Source organism: Accipiter gentilis, chromosome 26 (assembly GCF_929443795.1).
Source record: "Accipiter gentilis chromosome 26, bAccGen1.1, whole genome shotgun sequence".
In the NCBI taxonomy this organism is placed as follows: Eukaryota; Metazoa; Chordata; class Aves; order Accipitriformes; family Accipitridae; genus Astur; species Astur gentilis.
Window position 1 is genome coordinate 15,424,170 of NC_064905.1, and position 26,342 is coordinate 15,450,511.

A 26,342-nucleotide genomic window follows, 5' to 3' on the forward strand; every position below is an offset into this window, starting at 1 on the left:
TTGGCAACAGCATTTTCACTGAAAAAGAAAGCTGTTCCTGCTAGGAAATACTAGTTTTCATTTGCTGCTACTTGTCAAATTCTGCTCGGTGCTTTACTACAGCTCACTCGACAGCAACCGCTGGGCAAACGAGCAGCGATTAATGCAAGCCAGTTCTTCTTTGTTCATGAATTGTCTGTGACCAGACAGGGAATTTCTCCGTGTTCAAAATGTACCCATTATGATTTTTGTAGGCCTTGTTCAGCCTGTGCATTGCCTTGCAAACTCTTTCGCTTTGCATTCCTGACAGAACACCAGTTTGGAGCTGCTGTAACTGGGCAGTAGTGTGCTGCTGCTTATTTTTCGGCTGAATATAGCGCTGAGCAAGCATACAGCCCAAAATAAGAATTTCAGTGGGGTTATCCATAAATATTTCCCAACATTTGCTTCCAATGTGTCATTTCCATAATTGTTTTCCCACAGGAAACGCTCCAAGAAGGTTAGGCAGTGTTGCAAAAGGCAGGTATTGAAAATTCATCCCCTTGCTCCAGCTGGTGCAGGTAAGTTGGTGGCTATGAACCAGCTGAGGACTTAATTGACTCGTGCAAGGCAGAGCCTCTCCCAGCCAGGGCTGGGAACTTTATCTTCATATGGAGGAGAGTCCTAAAATCAGGATTCCATCAGTCAGCACAGGGGCCAAAAAAATAACTAATTTGGGAATGTTCAGGCACTTGCAGTTTTTAGTTCTTAATTTATTCTTTTACGACCCAGTATTCCAGAATGAGCCACTTCCTCAAAATCGGGCTGGTTTGTAGGCGTGCGGGTGTGCACACGAGGGTACGTGTGTGTGCATGTGGGCAACGCACACCCTGTCATCTTAGGACTTCTCTGCAGGGGAAAATGTGGGGTGTTTAAGATCTATCCACTACGTGTATGAGTCAGTGGGAATAAATTACAGCATGTTACACCCTCTGAAGGCTCTAATCCAGCAATGAGATGTCCTTAGAAGAGGGTAAAACGTGCTGTGATCTCTTGGATCAGAGCATCCACGCTATGGTTTCACCCTGCCAGACGCCGACTTCCCACATTCTGCCAATCTCTCATAACATCCCCAGCCATCCCTGCAAAGGGAGCCTTGCCGTCCTTCCTCACTGCCGTATGGTCTCAGGAACATAGGACCTTCGCGGCCTTTTTGCCATTTTCCTTGCTGAACCGATCAGCGAGTAGTTCTCGTGTGGGTGAAGCACATCACAGAAACTGATTTGGCTTCTGGCGCCTGAACCTGCCTGCGTGCACAGCAGAATCACAAACCTTGTTCTGCCCTGGAAAGGGCCTTCTTAACCTCGAGGGGTGCTAGGCTTTTTTTTAAAATATTTCTCCCATGTTGTCTGATTATCCCCTACTCCTTTTTTTTTTTTTTCCTGGAGTTTCAGGAGTTTGGCTCTTGTGCAATGCTAGGTTTTAAGGAGCTGGGAAGACCAAAGGAAAGAGCTTGAATTCCTTTCACTCTTCTTCTTCTCCCCCCCCAAATCAAAGCTGCTGAAAAGCACAGCTAGTAACAGTGGATTCTGGTGGTCCCGTCAGACCCTGTGGGTCCCGGGGAGCCAAAGCACCCTCCACTGAGCTCCAGCTGGGAGGCAGAATCTCCCTGTGGAGGGGCTGGGGAAATAAAAAAAAGCTTTTTGCTCTGAGTTAAATATTTATAATCCATGTTGGCTGAGTATGCAGCCTCTTCCAGCCAGCTCTGTCCTCTCAGCATTTGTGCAAAGGCTAAGAAAACAAATTAAAGATGCAAAAAGAGTGCTTTCTCAGGCTGAAAGGGGGAGAGCGTGGTATCATAAGACAGACGGAAATGTCCTTCAGAACTCCAACACCTGAGTATTAGACTACCTCATGCCTTCCATGTATTTATCCTTATGAAACCATACAGAGAGAAGAGGTGATATCATTCTCTTTTAGCCTTCTGCATGGGTATACATAAAAGCGTACACTCCAGCTACTCCAGATAGCTTCCCGGCTTAACTTTAATGAAGGGACTTTCATAAACATCTGAGGACCAGGACCTGGGTTACAGCAAATAATAATTTTTTAAAAATTAGCAACTGAAGTTATTGGCTGCTCTACAGTTTGCACGTCTTCCCCTGCGCAACATAACATTTTTAACTTTGTAATTACATGGTAGGCGTCCAGCGCAGAAGTGCAGGGTCAGTATCAGGGCATCGCGGGGTAATTATGTGGCCATTTTTGTCTTGTAAATTACAGAGTTATCTTGGGACTGAGAGAAGGAGAATGGCAGCAACTGCTTGACTAATTGGTAGTTTAAAGTTTAATTACCCCAGGCCTGATGTGCTGCCTCGCAGATGCATCTGTGGGAGGGAAGAACGGCTCCAGACCCCGCACGTGGCTCACCCTGCACGGACACAGCGGGTCCTGGGGGGACCAGCCTCGGCCCCAGCCTGCCCACACCAGCCCGTCCTCTGCTGCGCATCCCTGTGTCCGCATCCCTTGGATGGATGGACACATCTGGGGAGGAGAGGGGAGGAACTCTGCTGTGGAAAACCTCCACCTGCCCTATGGATGGAGGCTATTCCTCTCTTTCTCACCTCCTCCCAAACCTCCCCAGACAGAAATTCTCCAGCCTCCTAGGAGAGGACAGCATATTGCTCCAGAAAGATGGCCCTGCTGCTGGCCAACACTGCTCTGTCCTCAGGCAGCACCTCCCTGCATTAAAGGGAGAATCCTTTCCTTAAAGAAATCTTTACATCCAGTTCATTCCTTAGGGCCATGACAGTCAGATTTGATTTAGCACCAAGTTGCAGAATAGGTACATATGTTATTTTTACTGGAAAGTCAGAGGGATCTTGGTGCATCGTCATTAACAAGTCTGCCCTTAGTGGGACTCTCAGGTTGGCTGTGAAACACTTCACCTGGAGGATGCATTTTGAAATGGGGTTAAAACTAGTTAGAAAATGCAAATTGTTACCAATAGTCAACAGCTTCTTATCGGCCTGACTGAAACAAGCTAGGAGGGCAATGCCAGGAACCCAAATGCCCATGACATGCAAAAAAAAATCATTATTGCAACAAGCATTAGTTGACACTTGGTTTAATTGGCTTTGAAAAGATGCAGATTAAAGCTGAAGGCAAAACCCCCCCCTATATTGGGTTTGCAAGGCCAGGCTTTGGTAGTGGGGGGGCTACAGGGGTGGCTTCTGCGAGAAGCTGCTGGAAGCTTCCCCCATGTCTGACAGAGCCAATGCCAGCCGGCTCCAAGTCGGACCTGCCGCTGGCCAAGGCTGAGCCCATCAGCAACAGTGGTAGAACCTCTATGATAACATATTTAAGAAGGGAAAAATGTTGTTGCAGCACAGAAACTGCAGCTGGAGAGAGGAGTGAGAACATGTAAGAGAACCAACCCTGCAGACCCCAGGTCAGTGCAGAAGGAGGGGAGGAGATGCTTCAGGTGCCGGAGCAGAGATTCCCCTGCAGCCCGTGGGGAAGACCCTGGTGAGGCAGGCTGTCCCCCTGCAGTCCAGGGAGGTCCACGGGGGAGCAGATCTCCACCTGCAGCCCAGGGAGGACCCCACACTGGAGCAGGTGGGTGCCTGAAGGAGGCTGTGACCCCGTGGGAAGCCCACGCTGGAGCAGGTTCCTGGCAGGACCTGTGGATCTGTGGAGAGAGGAGCCCACGCTGGAGCAGGTTTTCTGGCAGGACTTGTGACCCCGTGGGGGACCCACGCTGGAGCAGCGTGCTCCTGAAGGACTGCAGCCCGTGGGAAATGCCCACACTAGAGAAGTTCATGGAGGACTGTCTCCCGTGGGAGAGACCCCACGCTGGAGCAGGGGAAGAGTGTGAGGAGTCCTCCCCCTGAGGAGGAAGGAGCAGCAGAGACAAGGTGTGATGAACTGACCAGAACCCCCATTCCCCGTCCCCCTGGGCTGCTGGGGGGATGGAGGTAGAGAAAATCAGGGTAAAGTTAAGCTCAGGAAAAAGGGGGGGGGGGGCGGAGGAGGTGTTTTTAAGATTTGGTTTTATTTCTCATTATCCTATTCTGATTTGATTGGTAATAAATTAAACTAATTTCCCTAAGGTGATTCTGTTTTGCCCGTGATGGTAATTGGTGAGTGATCTCTCCCTGTCCTTATCTTGACCCACAAGCCCTTTGTTATATTTTCTGTCCCCTGTCCCGCTGAGGTGGGGGGGAGTGATAGAGCAGCTTCGGTGGGCACCTGGTGTCCAGCCAGCGTCAACCAACCACAAAACCCCAGCAACCTTGGAGATACCCTGCAGATAATCTTGCTGGCTCAAGACATAAAACATCACAAGAACACTGCAAAGGACTTTGGTATTTTTTTTTACCCAGAAGGTGGATGAGAAAAAAGATATCCAGCTCAGTAACTATAAATATAGTGCTTTAAAAAATATGAGATAGCAAAAAAAACCCCACCAATGAGGGCAACTCACCAAATTTGCCAGAATGTAGTGATACCCATTCCCATTTTTTTCAAGCTTGATGATCTGCAAGATGAAAACCAAGGATATTTAGCAGACACCAACTAAGAGAGAAGAGCTTCATTTACCTACCCTTCCCCCCCCCCCCCCCCCCTCATTTCCCCCCAATGAGACTGTTCAGTTAGGGACAGGAAGACATAGCAAAAGAAAAGTTCACAATCTTGTTAGAGGAAGGACAGAGTTTTCACACATGATATTTGAGCAGCAAGTCTGAAATCAGACAGGACAAGATCCCCAAGCAGATTCCACAGGCAGGAAGAGTCAACTACCTAAACTGACCTGTCTCTTATCGGCTCAGGGAAAAAAAAAACCAAACAGTTGTTCGGGTTTTTTAACCTTTTTAAAGGTTAAACAAGATTTATACTTCCGACACTAAAGGAACAAAGGAGGGAGCTGGGGTCCATTTGTCCTGTGAATGCAGCTGAAACATCAAGCAAGACTAGAGAGCTATTTTGCACATCCTCAGAGCTACAGTCCCTGCCACAAACACCTACCTGGGTGAGATGTCAGGAGGTTTAGACTATAAGGGCAATTTTTCTCCTTTAGTGCATTGAGGTAGCTTCAAACCACATCTCCAGAACAAAGCTGCCTGGGCAAATCACAGAGGATTCCCCTTGCATGTTCATTGAGATTATTTATATCTTCATATTCATGGTGTCCCAGTATATGCTCTTTGCCACTTACTCCCTTCTCCTTGATGCCTGCAGAGTTAGGTTTTTATTCTCTTTTATCAACACAATTGCTTATGGATCTGTAACATCTGAAAGTTTTTATGTTAGCTGGAAAAGTTTCCCTTGTCTAGGTAGAAAGGCACCACCTGTTGCAGGCTTGCCTGTGATTACTGGGGACAGTTGTTGATCACATGGTCCCTAAGTTCTTTTTCTCCCTTGATTTAAAAAAAAATACAGAAAGAATAGAGCTAAAAATCACATTATTCTTGCTAACTCCAAATTCCCACTGAAATTGCTCTCCATTGATTTCCAGCAGCACCGTTAAATTCTTACCAGGTTACTAGATCCAGATACCATCTGCATTTGAGCCAATCTACACACAGAAAGAAGACAGTGAAAAAAAGCCCAAACCAACATGCCCTCAGAACCTGTAAAAACAGAAGAATTGCCAGTTTCTGAGAGAACTGTGCTGTTTCCATAAGGTTTCTTTGCTGGCAACACTACCTCTTATTTCTATGGTCGTATGAATTGATTCTGAACGACTGCCTGCATTGCCAATGCTGTGGCAAAATCTGCGTGAACAGTAGAGAGGCCAGCAAGATCCTCACAGCCAGAATGATCATAAAATGACTGCTGTGTTGGATTTGACCAGAGATCGGTCTATCCAGGACTTCTCACTGATACCAGGCTGGTAGCAGGTGTTTGAGAAGCATCAGACAAGGGTACGCACAGACTGATCCTCCCCATGGGACAGTACTCCCGGATTATCATAAGCAGCTATTTAGGGATTTCCAAATGGATTATAAATGAGCTGACACTTGCTCTGTGCAACTGGTTCATCTGCCTTAGCCTTTCTCTGATGAAGTGCTCTTGTATGCACATTAAAACTCATCTGGTTCCCAGCATTAACGTGGGGGTGGCAATTAACTCCAATGCAGGCTTCATTTCGTAGCAGTTTCTTACACAACTAGTATCAGCTCCACCAGCTTCACTGTCCTGTGGTTCTCTGCACAGGATCGCTCAGTACAGCTTCTACTGAGCAGTTTGGAGCCCCCAGAAAAAACAACTCTGTATACCTAAAACTATAAAGATATATACTCTTACTATGGGTAGTTTTCTGAGTATCTTCCATTGCCAGATCTGAGATGCAAAATCAGACCCAACTTGTCGTCTTCCATCCATCAACTGAGACTGACCTTTGCAGTAAGTCCCAGACCTTGTGGGAGGAAGGACCATCTCCAGGGCACTGGGACGTCTAAGAATTACGATCCAATTCCCTGTTTCTCCAGTGTCAACAATAGCTGGCATTGGCTCCTTCTGCCCAAACTCTCCCTTTGTTATTTTATTAGGTGTCAGAGTTGATGAACCGGAGAGGGCTGCCATCCAGCTTTCCCTGAGCTGTTAATCTTGCAGCCCATCCACCTGAATTATGAGGCTTGCTTCCTGTGTTTTACACAGTTATTTGTGATCTTAATTTATTTTAAAATGCTTGCTCAGTCCTAATGTGTCCGGATGGTGGTAGCAAGCTGAGGTTATAATAGCATTTATCACTTAGCCTGAACGTGGTGAGAGGCTGTGCTGGGCTGCATGCTGATAGCTCACTTGGGCCACCTAGGTTTCATTACCCACTTCTTAATGGGCCAGTTTGACATCTATTAGAGAGAAATCCTCTCAGAGTGAAACAGTGGCAAAGGAGAAATTCCAGTTATTCATTTTAATGAGAGACAAGGAAGAAACAATACAGGGCTTTGATGGAATACAACCCACCACTTACTTATCCCATTAAGGCTACACAGCACGGCCCCGCGGATATCCTGCCCTGAACCAAGGCCTGGCTCATAAACGACAGCTACCTCGGCAAAGATAAATCATGCCCTTGAGACACAACACAGAGAAATCTCCAGGAAAGAAATCAGGTCATTCTCCCGCGTATCATTAACACATTGAGCACCGGCTCCTCTACAGCTACGGTCTCCAGAATGGGAGGACTGCCTTGCTGGAGTCAGCAGCGGTTGTTTGTGTTATGTGTGCGGAGTGGGGAGAAGTGATTAAAAGTGTGTGCAAGCACCAGCGTGCGTGTTTGAGGCACTGATGCTAAACAGCCATGCCCAGCTCTTCTGTTCACCGGGGAGCACAAACCCACAGCCACCGAAGGACAGAAACAGGCTTGCCAGGGAAGGAGATAAATGCATTAAAATGTCCCCGAGAGGCTGAGGCAGCTCTTTGAACACCCCAGACACTCAAAGAGAGAGGGCAAACAGAGCAGTGACATCCACGCAGAGGTTCCCGGTGCAGTGAGCTGAGACCAGCCGCCAGCCCAAGTTTAAGTCCCAGCTGAATTTCACGTGATAATGAGCTGAACACTATCTTTGACTCCCTCCGGTCATCTGCATGTTGTGAAAGACCTGGCATCCCCTGCTTACACCGGGATAACTACCTCAGCTCTCAGAAATCCCTGTGGACTCAGCCCCAGAAGGCAAACGAGGATGAAAATGGACTACACGGGTCTGAAAAAGTTATTCACAGCCCTATTCCTAACAGGAGCGTTACCTCCTAGGCACAGACACCTTGGAATTGCTGTCTTTAATGTTGGAAAACACAACATTTTCCCTCTTTTCCCTGGGAATGGATGCTTTTTACAGCATTGCAAAACAAATAACCAGAAGATCTGGATTTTTAGTGCTCTTGCAAATAGCTTTACTTATAACTAAGTTTAACTCTTGCGCCAGTTATGTGAAGAAGTGTGAAAGAAAGACTTATTTCCTGTTCATATTAGGAAAACTAGATAATATTTGACTACAGAACTTAACTTTCCATTAGACTAAACCAGACTTAAAACCAACATCATTAACCCTAGAATTCTGATACACCCTATAGGAAAGCCTGCAGAAAAGGCAAATTCACTGCCTAGGTCCTGTCAAAAATTTTGTTCAACTGCAGCTACTCCATGGTCAGAGAGAAAATTTTACCTTCCACAATAATCTGGTCTCTCCTTCATGAGCGTGACCTTTACTTTGAGGTTAAAACCTGCTACCTGTTTTGTTATTATATATAATAGAATAGCACCCAGAGACATCCCGCAAGGATGGATTGTGCTCATTGCTGAGCCGTGCAGCTGGTGAAATGGCAGTCCTTGCCCCAAACAGCGAGCAGCTGAAGTGTGAGACGGGAGATGACAGGTAGCTTAGACAAGGCGACGCGTGAAGCGCGAGGTAAGAGTGAGCTGGTTATGAGAAGTACGACAGCGGGAGTCACAGCGCGCCTGCTGCGTGGCACTGCGCGACCCTTTCTAAGCCATGTGGGATGGGAGTCCCGGCGGTGGGGAAGGCCTTGGCTGTAGGTGTGAGAGGGAAAACTATTGTGGCGGGACTTGAAGAGGGGACACAAGTGTGGACTGAGACCCGTCCATGGGCTAGCATTGGTCTCCTGTCCACAGAAGTCTATATTCAGGATAGGGAAACCATTAAGGGAGGCATGAAGGAAAGAGGATGGGGAAAATTGATGTCTACACTACTGGGCGACCTATCTAGATTGAGGATGAGTAAGGCAGGGCACACAACCTAGCTGCTGAGTCCTCTATTGCATATCCCACCTGCTTCACGGCCATGAGCTGACAAAACAGCCGGGAGATGGCTGTGAATGAACGTGTGTCTCTCGCTACAAGGCATGAGAGGAGCTGGAAACATCTGATCCTGCTACAGCCTGGATGCCCCGCGAGGATGGTGAGCTCTAGCCTGAGCTGGAGACAGTGTTCCTGAGGACTGCAGATGTACCATAAAGCTTCTCCATCTCTGCCCTGCTGGCACTCGTTGTGAGAAATTGGTGCAGCACACGGAGGTTGGAAGACCAGAAGTCTGGCAGTGCCAATTCACACCCCCACCCTATCTCACAGGAGGTGGGAAAAGTGGAGGAAAACTCAGCAGAACAAGGAAGTGCCACGTCTTGTGCACGTTGCCTGGAGGAATTAGCACAAAGCAAACTTGTTGGGCAGTAAGGGGGTGTAAAGGGTTCAGCAGAGGAGTCAAACAAGCAGTAAACATGGAGCAACAAAGATCACTCAGCATGAATACATGAGAGCTTCTAGTATTGATACAGCTTTACAGTTTCCACAGTAACACCACGGAGAAACACCTGCGAGCTCGGCAGCCTGCTGCAATGCACATGCACCACATCCAATGAGAGCCACAATGAGACACGGATCAGACAAGAATGGGGAGGAGAACTGCTCCAGGAGAAACAACCCTTCCCGTCCTGCATGCAAGACCCCTCCCAGAAGACCCGCACCAACACAACCTTGCTAAGGATGATGTTCAGCCGCTCAGATTCACAGTCCACCACCACCAGCCTTTCCTTCTTCTTCTCCAGCTCCTGGAAGAGCATGCGGTAGCCCTCTTCTGTTGTTGTCAGGATGTTGACAGCTGTCACCTGCCAGTTCTTCTCGGCTGCAGTGTCCAGCACTTTCTGTAGGACCGACAAACCTATGATGGGAAGAGAGGGTGAAGAGGACAGCAGGGAGAGAACCAGGTTTTAGTTCTGCAATGGCATCTTTCCATCCTTCTGACAGCCTGCACAGGTGCCTCAAGCCAGGCTGGATAAAGCGTTGCAAGAGTGCAGCAGAACTACAGGGAGCAGCTAATAGTCTAGCATCTTACCCAAACACAGCTAGGCTTGTGTTAATGACTCCTGCTTTTTCTGTCCTAGCACAGGAAAATAGGATGATTCCAGGGCCCGATCTGTAATCGGCAGATCAGTCTCGTTGATCAGGCCCTGCTGTGGGATTCAGATAAGAGCTCTAATCCCTGTCTTCTTGTCTGTCACTACCCAAATCACTTGATTTCTCTGGGCCATAGTTCCCTTCTTGTCTTTGATCTGTTTAGGCTGTACGCTCCTGGGGTTAGGGACACCCTTAGCAATCACAGTACGCAACCATATTCAGCATCTCTGTCTCTCTTGGCATCTCATCAGAAAACTTCATTATTTTTAAAAGAATCTTGCCTAAATTACATGCACAGCCTTCCAGAGGAGATACACGTAGTCAGCACCGCTCTGGAGTCCTGCTAGACAACCCTGCCTACTGCAGTCCTTTTGGGATATTCAGCATGCCCATGCCTCGTGACAACAGAAAGCAGGGTGGGATGCTTTTATACCTTCTCCTTGTCTCTTAAGGTCATCCTGTCCCTGCAAGGGCTAATGGTAACTTCCAGGACAGAGCTGTGAATCACCCACCCTTACCTGTGCACTGTCCTCCACAAGTCCGTTTTGCTCTCGGCCTCCAAGCCTGGAGCTTTAAAGGCATCTGAGAGCTGGGGAAACTGAATCACAGAGCAATGAGCTCACTAGCCCTGTTCATGGTTTAGAAAGTTAGTTAATATCTTCCAAGAATCCCACAAAGGCTTTTGTTATTTTACATAGACAGCTAACACGCACTAACATGGGGAACTTGGAATTTTCCAAGCTACCTGCCAGAAACACACACAGGTATCACAACTGGATGTGGGCTCAGGTGAGATCTGAGCAGCTGTCGGTTCACATTTGTAAACGTGGGACTCGGTGGCCTTGAGTTCGACAGACCTATTCAATATGGGACCTATCCAATATAAACAATTTCCCCATTTGAAATTCAAACCACTTACACATTAAGTATTTCCCTCGTGTCGATGGGATTCGGACCTGACCCCATGAACACAGACATACTGAGTAAGGCTAACGCTTCATCTAGAACAATGTCCACCTTCTGCAGTAATGGATATTATAGAAAAGGAAGAAAGAAGAGAGAAGGCATAGGGTGACCCTTCCTTTAGCCACCCTCTCAGCCTCCAGCAACCCATACTAAGAGGACTTCTTGAGGCAAAGACTCCATCTAGCCCACTACGTTTAATTGCCTGGTAACCCTTCCCATGTACTCGTGACTTACCCCGGTCAGCATCATAAATGTACACAAACTTCTGCCAGCTGTAGTGCTCGATGACGCTGATGAGGGCATCCTGGAGCTCTGGGCGAAGCTGGAGAACAAACTGGTTGGACGTTTCAACGGGGAAGCTTGGTGTTATGAAGCAGACGTGGAGAGCCCCACAGAAAGACGTGAGCATGTTGACAGTCCTCCTCTCGTAAAATCCAAAGATGGCATAGACGCCCTTGGAGAACTGCGAGCAGACTGGAGAAACAGAGAGAAAGGTCATGAGGGCAGAAGGACAAGGAGGTTTCTCAGGGAAGTCACCAAAATAAACCTTTTCCCTGAGATAAGCTGCAGGGTCTCTGGACTAGATCATTTCCCCCGAGGTCTGTGGGTTGGTGAATGCAACCTGTGAAGGACAGGGCTTGTGGCCATGGGGTTGCTCTGCCCTTGATCTCCACAGACCTGCTTTACCTCTGGTAGGCAGAAGCGACACAGGAGAGTGAATTCAGTATGCCCAGGGCTCTGCTGAAGATTTCGCTGCTTCTGGGATAAAATGTGTAATCTGAACAAGGGAACCCCTCAGCAGAAAAGCACGGTGGCTAACCAAGCCCTGCCTCCTTGGGATGGCAGCTGTCGGCCGGTGGACCTGTTTTATTATGGGGGAGAAAGGCTGCAGTTAGAGCTTGCTATTGCAGCTCCAGATGCATTCAAGGAGCAGAAGGAAAACATTTGCATGACCGCACAGCCCTTTGCAGCTGACGACTCCAAGAGGCAACCGTGGGTTTGACCTCAGAAGCTGAGACCATGCTGAGAAGGCATCTCAGCAAAGGTTCACCTAGGTTTCATGCAGTCATAGCACAGTTACAGGGAGTTTTGGCCTGGGACGTGAGCTGCTGGCACTGAGGTCAGAGCCTCGGACACCTGGGGTGTGTTGGTACTTGGGGACACCCGCCTGGCAATCTCTGGTTTCCTCACAAAGCCACGGTGGGGAAGGCTGTGGGCCCAGTGAGGTAGTGGTGGTGGCCTGGGAGATCTCCATGAAGAGTGCTCGCCGAGTCCTCTGGCAGATTTTTGTGTCTGATCTCAGCAGCTGTCTCTGTGCTGCGCAGGGAGGGCTCTCTCGGGTTGGAGCCCTTCTCCGGAGAGCGCTTAACGAGATCGTGGGAGCTGCTGGAAAAATGCCTCAGGATCTCAGTGAGGCAGAGAGAGTTCACACTTTGGGTTGTAAAACCTAGCCCCTGAGACAGTCAGACTCGTTTAATATCACCCCTGTTTATGGCACATCCCAAGTTACCATCAATAAATCTCCAAGCTGGAGGTGGTGGCAGTGACAGCGTTTTCCCTGTGTCAGAACTCCTGGCACTAGTGTCTCCTCCTGTTGTCACTCTGACTCTGAAGACCTTTGGCTGTGACATTTATACTGACTCAACACTTCACACGTCACTCGCCAGGCCCCCCTCCCCCCCAACAGAAAGCAGGGTGAGAAGTTGGATGTGACATTTTGGGGTCCCCAGCAAGTGTTCTGCACTGCTTGGGAATCCCTTGACCTGGTTTCTGTTGGTAGCCACCAGGACCGAACCTTCTGCATGTGTGGCTGGAGACAGGCACCTAAACATGAGTTTACTGCATCCTTAGCTGGGCTCCCTCCAAGCTCTGTCCCTCCAGCCAGGACCAGAAGTCGTCCCCAACTGGCTCACAGCCATCCTGGATATGATTACCTTGTTCCTCACTTCTCTACTGCCACCATCAAATATTCAGAGGGAAGAGCAAGAAATCCTGCTTCCCACTGTGCAAAGCGAGTCCCCACTCCTATCTCACCACCAAAACGAAGCAGCCAGCTATTTGAAATGGCACAGCGTCAAGAGCTGAGAACTGAATCTCATGACACTGGCGGGTGGGAATTTTTCCTTCTTCTTGGAGTTGAGCCCAGATTTTGGGCATCCCACCCCAGCAGTTTGTCCCCAAGGTCACCCATCCTCTTTTCACTGCTCAGTGTCTGTGATCTCACATACCTCAGCACCCTCCTCCCCCAAAGGAATTTGTATTTCTGTGGGCCAGGGACTTCTCACGAAGCCCAAGCCATGACAGAAATAAAACCCTCTTCGCTTTATTTTCACAGTGTCTCTCTTTGCAATCAGCAATTGTGTCTGTATCAGCTGGAGTCACTGCCCTCATCATAAGACTGACACATTCAGGAAGAAAAGTAGCAGATACGGATAGAAATAGGCTGAACATCATTTTCATGTGACTGGACCAGAGGGTCTAATGAACAGTGCGATATACCATATGTGAGAGATCAGAACATGATCTCTGGAGACACAGGCTTCAGACTCACCGAATTATTAAAGTGACATTCTTGGGGCAGCTGAGCAATCCAGCACAATTAATAATGCAGACAATAAACTTAGCTGGCTTGTTTTGTTTTGGGCAAGCCATGGCTTTCTTGAATTTTATTTTCTATTTGAAATGAATCTATTATTTTTTAGATTATTTTTTTTAACTCTGTGGCTCAGTCACGCTCAGGCAGCCCTCCTACACTGTTCTGAGACACTCATCAATACCAGCGTTTGAAACAGATTGCACCAAAGACAACTGGGAGAACGAACAGTCTTTATCATTAGTAAGTTTGGAAAGAACCCTAGCTCGCTTTGTACTTTCAGACTAAGAGGGGCTATGGACAAGGCAGATAATTTGGAAAAAAAAAAAAAAAAAAAAGGCTTGCTGAGGTTTATCACCCAAAGAACAACAAAGAAACTGCTGTGTCAGTTAATCTGGTAAAATGAAAAGAGTGAGAACTGCAGCCACCTTTCTGGGACTGAACTTAGCATAATGTAAAAGTGGTGGCTGCAAAATTATTTGACTCTCAGGACTATTATAAATTACAGATGTTCCAAATGAATTTACCCAGCAAAACTAAAAAGAAGTTACTTGCCATTTATTTAAGTCACTAAGAGATTGCTGGAATTTCTTTGTATTTACTTTAATTGTTTTATTAAGCAAATTTATTAACAATTGTTTTCTCATTTGATTGCTCTGCAACTTCCTAATAACATAATATTAAGAACCGTAAACCTTAACTAGAGGAAGCAAATATTTTAAACTCTCTTTGTTTTTCTAGTGGGGAGGAAGCTTAGCAGTCACTAGCCTCTGACTGATGCTTTTCTAAAAAGATTAAGAAACACAAAAGGGATAAAGATCATGCTGGAATGGAAGGTCCGAGAAGTTGAGCTCTTCTGGTCAACTGGCCGGTGATAACATCACACTTTGCAAACCTCGTGCCAACTACCTGTTGACAGCTAGATGGCCACAGCCTGGGTTTTCCTACAGAAGAGAGTTGCCGTCAATCTGGTAATTAGCTCTGGCAGTTGAATTTGGACAGTTCAGCCTCTGCTCATTCCTGCAGGTGGGAAACTGGGTGAAATGCAACAGCGTAAATGTTTGCATATCCAAGGATGCGAGCGTGAGTCGAGAGTGTTTAATGGATGTAAATGCAGACATTTGTGACAGTTTGCATATGCTATTCTTGGCCTCTGGGCTGCGCAAAGGAAAAGAAGGACAGAGAACATCTATTCTGGGCTGTAACTATGCTATCATCTTACAACAAATTTGTAATTAATTACAGAATAGTTTTCCTCTAAACAAGACCTCAGCAAATATAGTTCATAATGATTGATAACTATGGCAACTGCTACCATATTCACCCTGATCAGTCTTGTAGAATTGATCAGGTTGGGAATTCTGGCTGGGACATTCCCAGTGTGTGCTGCACCAGGCACCACGGACATCCCATTTCCCTCCTTCTCCAGGCATAGGATCTCTCACTGAGGCTCCCTAGTGCCATTCCATGAATAAAATGAGGTAAAAGCCGAGGCATTAGCTTGATTGTCGCCTGGTTACGCTGGAAGGACAGCCCAGCGACAACCATCTGCTCTTTGGATACAACTCCGCAGTGCCTGTTGCAGCTGGGTAAGGCGAGAAGCTCCTCAGACTGTTCTAAAAGCACTTCTAACTTACAGTAAAAATCAAAATAATTTTGTAAGTTAGTTAAAAAGTGACCGATGTGGCAGAGCAAGCAGGAGGAGGCCATCCCTCTCCCTCTCTGGAAAGGTAGCTGTCGTGGAGGTGGCGTGTCCTTGAATTCAGATGAGGAAAAAGCACACGTGCTTCACTCATGCTTGAAATCTCCAGACTTTAGGATTTTTAGTCCTGCAGTTTATCTCAAGTTTCTCTTTTCATATGGAAATATTCAAGGTAAAGCATGTAAATCGGAAACACTGATTTTATTGAAAGCACACGCAGGATTGGACACCTACTTGGCAGCTGGAGAAAGGCAGCTCTGGCCACCTTTGCAAATGCTTCCAAGAAAAAGAAAAATACATTCCCACACCTTTAAATTGCACATTTGCTCTGCAGAAGAGGAAAGCAAAAGAGATGTTTCAAGTGTATAAAAATTTCTGGTAGACTTTTTTTGGCAAAAGCTCTCAAGCAGACACAGAGATAGTAGATGCACAAGACTGATTTCTGCATTTACAAGTCTTATGAGGAGCAGCTGAGGGAACTGGGGTTGTTTAGTCTGGAGAAAAGGAGGCTGAGGGGAGACCTGATCACGCTCTACAACTACCCGAAAGGAGGGTCTGGTGAGGTGGGTGGAACTAGGACAAGAGGAAATGGCCTCAAGTTGTGGCAGGGGAGGTTTAGATTGGACATTAGGAAAAATTTCTTTACTGAAAGGGTTGTCAGACATTGGAACAGGCTGCCCAGGGAAGTGGTTGAGTCACCATCCTTGGAGGCGTTCAAAAAGCGTGTAGACAAGGCACTTCAGGACATGGTTTAGGGGGTACGGTTGGTGGTTGGACTCGATGATCTTAAAGGTCTTTTCCAACCTAAATGATTCTATGATTTAGGAGGGCCAGAGATATTTTGCAACTGGAAGTTTGATCTGATCGATGTGAAAGGCAGATGTCAGCTATAACAGATATCTCATTTGGATTTTGGCAAAGGCAGAAGGGAAACTAAAAAGTTTCTCTCGGAAACGGTCACGACAAAGAGGGGCTGAAACAGTCTTGGCATTTGAGGGAGGAGGAAGGGCAAATGGGCTGCACAGAAGGATGGGAATGAGGATTTGGTCTCCAGGAGTGAAAATGGTGCAATTCTGCTGAGAATCTGCAAACAGGACTGCAAAAAGGGAACTGCGCCCCATGGACACAGCTGGAGAAGTCGCCTGGTAGGAGATCCTGGCAACCGCTCATCTGCCATTTCCTTTAGAAGCAGAATTTTCACCATTTCACTGAGTTTAAGACTAGAAAGGGACATTAGATCATTTCTACTGACTTTTTGTATCTCATGGACCATTAAGTTTTACCCAGCTACCCTTGAAGACAGCCAATAATATGGTTTAGTTGACTCTCAGGAGACTCAACTGCCTCTGTCAGAGAACAGAAGTAGCAGAGACAGTGCTAATACCCAAAGCCACAAGAGCAGTAAAAAACCTGATTAAACGAAATATCCCCAGATGTTCCCCACAAACGACTCATGTTCTCTGTTGCAGAAGGAGACAAGACCCCTAGATGGTCCCTGCCAGTTCTCAGAAGCCTTCCTGACCCTGGAGGAGGGAAGACACCGCACCCTCTCCAGGAAAGCCATTCCTGTGATACTGAGCTGCGGATGTTGTGAGGATTTTGAGCAACCTATTCTTCATAGCCCAAGCAGGCAGGGAAAGAAAAGTGCAATTTGAAAATGTAGACTCCAAGACTAAGAAATCTTTGAAACCTCCCAATCCAGCACACACAGCTCTTACTCCAGAAACCAAATTAACAAATGCCTTTTAAAAATTGCAAAATGAGTGTGGCCAGACTTTCAGTGTAATAAACCAGTCAGCTCAGTCTACTGTTCTCAGTAAGCTATTAAAGATTAGCCCTGCAGTGCCTGCAGCCCCAATACCAGTGTGCCACCTCCTTCATCTGCCCAAACTCCTGGGACACAGAACCAAAACTCTCACTTGCAGCAAAACATACTCATTGACAACAGTGGTGTCAAGGAGTAGTTTCCACTTGCTTTTCTTTTCTCACTTGGAGCGTATGTGTGCACGTGTGGGAAAGAGGAGGGGGGATGTGCATGTGTAATTTATTCTTAGCATGCCCTGGCTGTATGCGACCCTCACATGGTGATGGAGAACCTGACATCAGGTTGACGAAGCTGGTGGAATTACAATGAAAGAGCGTTAGCGTCTGCCTCAATTAGGATCAGCTCAGCTTTCCTCCCAAATGTTTGTCCTCACAGTTCTCCAGTGTGGCGTAGGTGCCAGAGCGCATCTCTTCAGCACATCCCAACGACAGCATGTTCCCACAGATTTTTCTAGCAGGGGAAAGCCAAACAGTTTCTACACTCCCCCATCGCTCCACGCATGTATTTAGCTGACAGCAGATATGTCCCATATATTTGATCAACTGCAAATCAGGCTGATGTGATATCACAAGAAATACATGTTTCTCTTTCAAATATGTAGAAGACGCAGAAGTGTGCTCCCTACCATCATTTTCCTGCACTGCTGCTCTAACCATCTTGGAAGCTGGAAAGTAGTGTTGATTTTTACATTAAGATCTGCTTTCCTTCCCTCATATTTAAACAATAATCTATGACTGAAGAGCTGCTCATAACTGTTTATGCTGATAGCTTCAATTTTTTTAGTTAAGTTCGCCTGCCTGACAAATAAGTCTTAGTTTGCCTGGCTGACAAATGATGTTTCCCTCAAGATCAAATTGGATTTGGGGTACTTCTTTCTCACATGCTGCTCAGTTTAAGGAAACAGAAATAGCATGGCGCTTTTGTCAACAAGAAGTTAATGACATGGACTCTCAGTCATTTAAGTGCACTTCTGAATTATAATCATGGTGGTGGAAGACATGGCCATGGGAAGCTGACTTTAACCTCTCTGTCAAAGGGACCAGTTGAAAATCCTAGCTCTTCCACTTGTGTACTTCACACCTGGTAACCTCGTTTCCTTTTTTTACTAGAGTCTTCGAATGTAGTTTTTATCCAGTGTGACTACAAAACAGAAGAGAAAATCCAAATATCAAAGGTCTTAATGGGGTCACTGAGCTTGTTGAAAAAAGGAAAGAAAGAAAGAAAACCAAGATGTTTGACAAGACTTTCCTTGCTTGCTTTGCTTGTTTTTAAACATATTGTTACTTTGGGATTGCTAACATTTTGTTAAATCATATAAAATCAAGAATTAAATATATTGAAGGGTTTCCAGTCAATACTCAAAACTATTTCTGAGCAATGGTGACACTTTTAATAGAAATTAGATGCAAATCCCCTACATGAAACACCTGAGATCATGAGCATTTTTTAACGGATCCTGGACAAGAATCCAAAGGAGATGTGGGCATGTATCTGCTGCGACCTGGGACTTCTGGCGTCACAGACTTGGATGTTGCCATAAATAAGACGTCTGCTGACAGCTGTATTTTCTGGATAGCCTTCAATTGATGGCTGACCCATTGAAAGAGAACAGAGACACCCCTGGAAGGGAAATGATGCCCATCTCAAGCAGCATTCAGACTTTGCAAAAGCCCATTCCTTCTGTGGTTAGAATTAGGTTATTATTCTAATAGGGACAGGCTGGCTAATGAGGGTCCTGTGGCTAACAGGTCAGATTACGTGTAAGGGGAAACAGGTCCAGTGCCATCACTGTTTCAGGTTTGTTATCGAATCATGACTTGGATCTTTTCTTGCCAGGTGGAGGAAGGCAACTGCCTTTCTCCGAGCCCCATCTATTCCAGTCCTTCAGGTCAGAGACTGCCTCTTGTGCCATGCTTGTATAGACCCAAAATAAGACCATATTCTGAGCTGGAAGCACTGATGCCATGCTCTCAAGCTGTGTAAGGTTCTTGCTGTCTACTGCCTTCATCTCTCCAGTGTCCCATACCAGAGCCACCTCTTTTCCACCAGCACTCCCTGCTTTCATAACTTTTTTAAAACAGGAAAGACATGCAGAAGGGCTTTGGTGCCTGGAAACAATTCTGCATTTTTCAGCTCTACCAGAGGATCTGACCTTTCCACCTTGCCTCATTTTTAAAATGAGATTCTTTTAAAAAAGATTCTCTTTTCCTATGTGCCAGTCTGGCTCATTTCTGGGGTACAGCTAGCAGTCAAACCATGGCAAGCAAACCCATTTGGGATACAGTCTTCTGAGATACTTTTAAGGCACATTATGTCATTAAAAATCATCATCTTTTGTTAATGAAAAGTACACCTCCTGCTGCTGCTGGAGCCCAGGGATGGCCCAACGGTGGCTCTTGAGCCTTGCATGGCTTTTGAGCAGTTTGACATTGACACGTTATGCCAGAACTGCCTCGCACCGTCAGCCAATCTGCTGGGCAGTCCACCTTTATGCTGTGTCCAGCAAGCAGCAAACAGAAGATGCTGGCCATGCTGGGTTGCCTTGGAGCAGCAGAAGCTCTACAAAACCAGCTGCTATCTCCTGCTCACAAGCCTCACCTCGAGCTCCCCTGCAGCTCCCCTAGAAGGAGGGGGTGATGCCTCACAGGGCGTTTAGCTGCAGTTCGATGTTCCTACGGGCCGCACGGGCTCTGGAAGACCAGCTGTCCCTGCTCTTATCTAAGCTCCTACAATGAAGTAGAAACCCCCAAATTTTTCCTCATTGAACTCTCCATCTCTGAAGCAGAGCCATAAATATTAAAGCAAGATTACTACAAATGAAAAAGTGACAGCGATATTATAAAAGGAGGCGAGTGATGATGGTTGAACCAATTTTGCTTCTGCTGTTTTATTAGTTGGCCTTTTGTATTATATTGGTCCTTCTGCTGATAGTGCTATACTCAGAAAACTAAGTACAGTATCACGGTGTAGCTTTCTGCTGGGAAGCATGAACAACAGCAGAGGAAAAGAACAAAGCACCAAAACCACAGCATGTTAATACGGTACATAGCACCCTGCTCTTAGTTCAGTACAACATTTAATTCTGGGCTGTAAGAGCTAAATTATTAAAACAGAGTAAAGAGAGGGGAGTGAGGGGTGGGAGGGGGGAAGATAAGCAGCAGCAGCAAGCAAACGTGTCACATAAATAAGAGCTCACTGCAGATGAAATGCTTCAATAGCTTCTTTCCTTTCCCTAATACATTATAGCTGTTCATAGACATTAAAGCCTGCAACTGTGTTCAGTGCAAGCCTCAGGTTCTGATGAGGATTTTGTAAGTGCCTGTCTTGAAACGCATTGCAGGTTGCAGTGCAAAAACCAGATTATGGACTTCCCCTGGAAAAGTTATTCCAACATTAACGTTACTTCCATTGGGGAAGGAGAGAATTAACGTTTACCTCAACTACTCCTTTCTTAATCTTCATCCCTATAATTACAATTTTGGTCCCATCTCCCTGTGCGTCATAAAGCATGTGCATACACACTCCCAAATTTTCTCTGGTCTGTGCTTTTGCAGATGTACGAGTTTGGAAGTCAAACTGATGCCTCAGTCTCTGATGTGGTCCCTGTGGCATTCCTGAGATTTGCGTTGTTGCCTTCGAATGAGAAAACAGTATTTTGGTAAATTTTCTTTGCTGTGTTGTTTCTGGGCTTTTTTTTAGGATTATTCCCTGCTCATAATAACGTCTCCGTTAGCCCTTCCCTGAAGTCTGCTCCAGGCACGGAGTTCAGTTATGATACATATACTCCTTCCTTCAGGTTTGTAATGAAGGTCGCAATCAAGACTGTTTTCAGCTGCAGCTCTGTATCAGCCTCTCTCCCTGCCAAATCAGCTCAATACCTTTTAATTTTCCAACACAGTCCTGCCCTGTGAGGCTTTGGCCATTTGTAATCTACAGGATTACAGTCTTTTGGGCCACTGAATTCCATACTGTAAATTACAGCATCGGGACCAAATTTTGTGATTTGGCAGGCAACTGAAGAACAGACTAACTTTCAACATGGTTATTTCCATGCCGAGACCTGACAATGCATTTGTGAGCAAGATGGGCAGTCGGAACAGCCGTACTTGGAGAGCAGGTCTGAGTAGGAAGGTCTCACCCAGTGACCAGTGACAGCAGGAGACTGGGTGGCCCAGCAGACCTCCTCCCGTCCTGGGTCTGCGTGTGGTATTTTCTGTGCCTGCTTTGGGATCTCAGCCAACGCGTGGAAGTGCTGAGGTCTGACCTGTATACAAAGCTCCCCTTTTCTGCTTCTAACAGTTCTCACGGTGGCTTTAAACGTTTCCCTTGCCAGACACTGAGCTTTCACTAGCAAGATACGTGACACGTACTGAAAGCATATGCCTGTTTGAGAATGACAAGTCACACACAGCGGTTCGGATCACAGCACCTGGACAACTACACACCAACGCTCTCGTGTCAGCGATGATGTGGTCTCATGCCCTGAGAGGACAAGCTCATGCTTGTCCTCATGAAGTTGGAGGTGAGCACCTATAATCCCTTCTCCTTTCTCCCTGTTTCTATTTCTTTTCCACTTCCGCTTCTAAATTTCCACATTTTAATTGTTTTGTGCTACAGTGCATAAAACCTTATGCTTGCCTGCCACCAAACACAACTAATTTTAAGGCTTTCTTCATAACAGACTGGAAATTAACAACTTCATTTATTAACACTCCACCTTTTTCTATTCAAAGCAGCCAAAGAACCTGACAAAACACACACACCTGCATGCACACCCTCTGCAATGATCCCTCCATGGTCCCAAACACTTCTTGGGCATATATTTATACTCGGGTGCAAGGACTGGGCTTCTTGGTCTCAGGTGTCAGACCCCTAATGCTCTTCAGCCTGCACAGTCAGCTGCAGACAGGCAAAGCAGGTGTTAAACTCCATAAAGTCAGACTGGGCATGGTCCTGGTGCGCCCAGCTTTTAATCCCCACTTTGGGTGCATATGAAAAGAGATCTTTGTATTTCCTTCAACACCGGCTCCCTTTCCTGACAGTGACTTTTTAAATTGACAAGAAAAACCCCGAAACAACCCCCTTTATAAACTCCAGGGGTGTGTTGCCTTCAAAGAAACACAGGGATATGCCATATCTCATACACCTACGCAGGATGTGTGGGCGTTATTATTAATTCTAATTGGCTCAGAATTACACTTATCCTGTTATCCCCCCCACATGGGTACCAGCTATAGATGCAACTGTCACTCTACACGTGTTTGTAGGATGCCTGGCACAATGCTATGAGGCCTCTGTGAGGTGCTCTAAGGTATACATGTTAAAGAGTAATAAAGCAAGCCACGGAATAGCCTCCTTCAAGTAGAGAATTACCTTCCCAGCAGGAAGGAGAGAAATGATCCGGCTGGCTCACCGCAGAATGTAAAACAAAGGATAAGGAGGGACCTAAATGGAGAGCCAGAAGAATTTTCCCTCACCTAATTGATCTTTTCAGTAGTGATGATATCTTGTGTGTGCTCTACCTTAAAATATCTCCCAGTCTAGGAGGGAGGCTGGCTGATGCAGGCTGTCAAGAGGGCACAGAGGATGTTTCCATCTTGTGGTAAGCTATTGTTGGCCTTTCTGACATTATTTGACTCCCTGCTCATTTAAAAATAAAAGGCAGCAGGCAAAAAGCACAGGATACATTGTGTGTGGAAAAAGCACCATCAAGCTCACCTCTCCACAGGAATACAGTCTCACTGGTCTGGGCAAAGAAGGAAGAACTTGCACTTATCCAGTACAAAGCATTCCTCTTCAAACAAAACCTCTCACATAGAGGACAGAGGATCTTGTCCTTGGGGACTTGAAATGGGAATCGGTACTTAAACCCACCAGCTGTCTGACACGTTATTTATAAACATACGCATTTGCTATAAATTTTCAACGCTAGATTACAGGTATCTGCTGAGCTAGCAAGACAGATGCTCCAAAACCTACACATGCCAACACTGCTCCAAAAGTGCCATCTTTTCTGCAATCACTGGAGCCATTAGAGTCTTCTTGAAAAGAAGAGCAGCAAAGGTACAAACCCAGCAAACTACACTCAGCATGCAAGGGTTAAGTCCCTAGAGCACAACCCCTTTGTGCTACCTGGTTGTAAATTGTATTCACCTAAGGTCTGTGAAAGCAGGAACGGTTCTGAAACCCCATTTAACACCTCAGCAAGAGCTGAGTTAGGTGCAGAATGACAAGATCCTTTGACATCTGAGAGTGCTGGCTTTTGTGGGCTTAAGTGCCTCCCTTGGTGGTTCTTTGCTATAGTCATTTCTTGTAGGGTTTTTATTTTTCCTTTTCACATTAATGTTCCATTCCATTGTGCTCATAGCTTTCTTCAGCCCTACTTAATGTCAGGGGGAATATTACCATTTCTTCCCTGTCATTAGAACAGCTTTAATCCTGTCTGCACTGCAAGGGCAATAAATGATAATAGTTACCACATTTTTATTTCTGCAGTGCCTCTAAGCACCAGGTTTTTTGAAAAATCCCAAACAAACAAGTTTAAGCTTGGGATCTTTTAAACCCGGTGGGAGACTGTGTTGTCTGGGGAGCAGGAACGCAGAACTGTGACAGATGGTGAGATCTGGACCTATGGTTTGCAATTTTATGGTCTCTGGTGAAACTTCTGTGCGAATTGCTCGCTGTGGGTGGTGGAACAAACAGTTTACATGAAGTGCATCTAGCTAGCATGCCCAGATGGAGCTTCTATGGAGAGGTGATACTTGTTAAAACCGGGGCTGCAAGGAGCTGTAGAAGGCAGCTTCCCTCTCGCAGAAGTGAAGGCATCCATCCCGCTGGGCACTGCGAACGGTGGGGATGGGGGACCTGGGGGAGCTCCAATCTCTGCCCCACTGCTCCAACAAACCTGTGGGTAGACCTGGACCCCCTGTGTGAATGTGACCCAAATACCAAATATCAACCGGGGAGCTGGCTACATAGCAAGACCTTCACGGGAAATAAAGTAGAATTCAAGATTTTCCTAAAAAATCTTGGGTAAAATCTCTGTCATTTTACCAGCATGACAGAGAGGACTTTTATAGCTACAGGTTTGTCCTGAACCTGCACTTGGATCCATAAAAATAATCTCCCATGCCAAACATGTCCCATGAGGAAACAAACCTCAGAAGACCAAAGAAAGGACCAAGAGGTGGGAGAAGCTACAAAGCACATCACCGATTACATAAACCACATTGGATGCCTATCTTTTGCCTAAGAGACCCTTGGCCAACCAATTCCCATTAATGTTAGTGACACATGGCATCAAATTCTCAGACACAAAGCATTATAATAATGTTTTCTAGAGAGACAATAACTTTGGGAAAGACTTTTCTGCTAGATGTTTCACTTGCAGAGCTTCATGTGTTCACAAGAAAGACTGAGGCTAATGAAAAATACTAAGTCATCTTCTCTACATAGAGGCCAGTGAAGATACCAGGAGCATCTCAATTATGCTGAACAGCCTGTGCTGCCAATGGGACTGAGAAAATAGTCTGGAAAAATGGGATGTGTGTCTTAGGGAGAAGAACGTGGGAACATCCTTAACATTAGGAAAACACTGAGATCTCTTCCTGACATGCCTAGTTACATACAAACACCTTCTCTACTGATTTCCATTCTGGGAGAATTTTTAAGCTCCTGAGGGAAGGGACTCTCCAGTAAGCTGCAAAGAGCAAGAGAGATGATATAAACCACTCTGCATAAATGCAAATCGTGAGGAGGCCAGCCAGAGCACAGGAAGGGAAGTTGTAAGAAACTTGGGGTCATTCATCATTTGGGAGAAGTGACACCGCACATACAGATGCAGCTTCTGTCTCAAGCAGTTACTCAGTGAAAACCAAAGACTATGACATGATTTAGGCAGCTACTGAGAAAACCCCACTGCTTCTCAGCAGAAACTTTACCTGTAAAATATTATTTAGACAGAAAAGCAGCAGCAGACTGGAGTATGCTAATTTGTACCACTTTTTGCAGGCATCAGAGAGACTCTTTCACTATTCACCAGAGGTTGCTCACGCCTTATGTTGACATTGGAGAGAGATGCTTCTGATAAAATACACTTGTCCATGAAATCAGAGTCACTGGCCACCCTGGGTCAGGCAGGCCTTGAACAGGGAGGCACCAGGAGCAGCAGGTTTTCAAGGAGTGGAAACAGTCCTTGGATTGAACAAAAATTGTGCGAGACAACCGAGCCATGGAAAGCTTCACGTCAGGTGTTAGATTTGCTTCCCACATGGAAAACTGGGGAAACGACACTGTGCAATGGACTCTAACCGTACATCCAAAATGAGCACATGGATGGCTAAAGGTATAATTAACCTAATTAAGGCACCATTTATTCCAGAAGCCTCCAAGGGAAAGGTGGGTAGAACTGCCAACTACAAGAGAAGGTTGGCAGGGCAGAAGCTGCTGCCACTGGTGGGCAAAACCACGATAAAGACTTGGTCTGAAAGGATCAAGGCAAAAAGAAAGATCCCTGGGGCAGATTCATCTGTCTCTCGGTGCGCACAAGAAGCCAGGGGTGCAGTGTAAAAGTCTGTGATTTACACCTCTGGGATTGTCCTAGCTAAGGCGATGAGGGCTGCGATTTTCTCCTTTCTGTACTGCAACCCACTTTAGGTGCTAAATGTGGCAGAGGAGTGTGTAGCCTTCACTTTGAGTTCCTGACCCTCCTGTTAGAGAAAAGATTGATTTCCCTGCGAGAGAAATTCTTTTTGGCTACCTATATTTAACATGGCAGTGAACATCTGCAGTCATATTTCCTAAACATTTGTTGTGATCATTCCTCTGCACTGTTAGTCCTGACAGTACAGTGGTGTTAGTTGAGAGCCTTGGTAGTATTTCCAAAACATGCTTAAATGACTTAGTTGACTACCACGTCTCTTTAAAGAAGATATGTTGGAATGATCTGAAGGTGATTTGGGATCTAGGCATGTAAGGAAGCCATACGGTACGTGCAGCCTTTGAAAATTGAGCCTTAAGTCACATATACTGAAAGGATGTCTTCTGTGACACCTATTATCAGTGTACTCTTAAGGTACACTGATGCTTTCCTGACATTGCCTGCGGAGTAATGCAAGAACCGGGATGCCATGTGGGGCAGGTTTGGTTGACAGAGGTCCTCTGTGCACCTGCACTTTGCACCAACCTGATGGCGCAGCTGTAAATGCACGGCTATAATCCACTTGCATCATCCTGTAAACTTCATTCTCAAATCTCCCATGCAAGGACTGGAGGAATGAGAAAATCATCCACTTTCTGCCTGGTTAGAAAGAATAGTCTATGCTATATAAGTAAGATAGCTAAGAAAACCTTTCTTTCAGTGTAGAAAAGTTGTCTACAT

At 46.1% G+C, this 26,342-nt stretch overlaps 1 protein-coding gene across 2 annotated transcripts in view; it reads right to left on the reverse strand.

Annotated features, from left to right (window-relative positions):
• GRIA1 (glutamate ionotropic receptor AMPA type subunit 1) overlaps nucleotides 1–26,342 on the reverse strand; it is a 127,986-nt gene that overhangs the window by 55,399 nt on the left and 46,245 nt on the right. For both annotated transcript variants that reach the window (XM_049829632.1, XM_049829631.1), the window contains exons 3-5: nucleotides 11,078–11,317; nucleotides 9,457–9,641; nucleotides 4,445–4,498 (exon numbers count right to left, since the gene is read on the reverse strand). In XM_049829632.1, coding sequence (XP_049685589.1) covers nucleotides 4,445–4,498; nucleotides 9,457–9,641; nucleotides 11,078–11,317 — 479 coding nt within the window. The remainder of the gene's footprint in view (nucleotides 1–4,444; nucleotides 4,499–9,456; nucleotides 9,642–11,077; nucleotides 11,318–26,342) is intronic.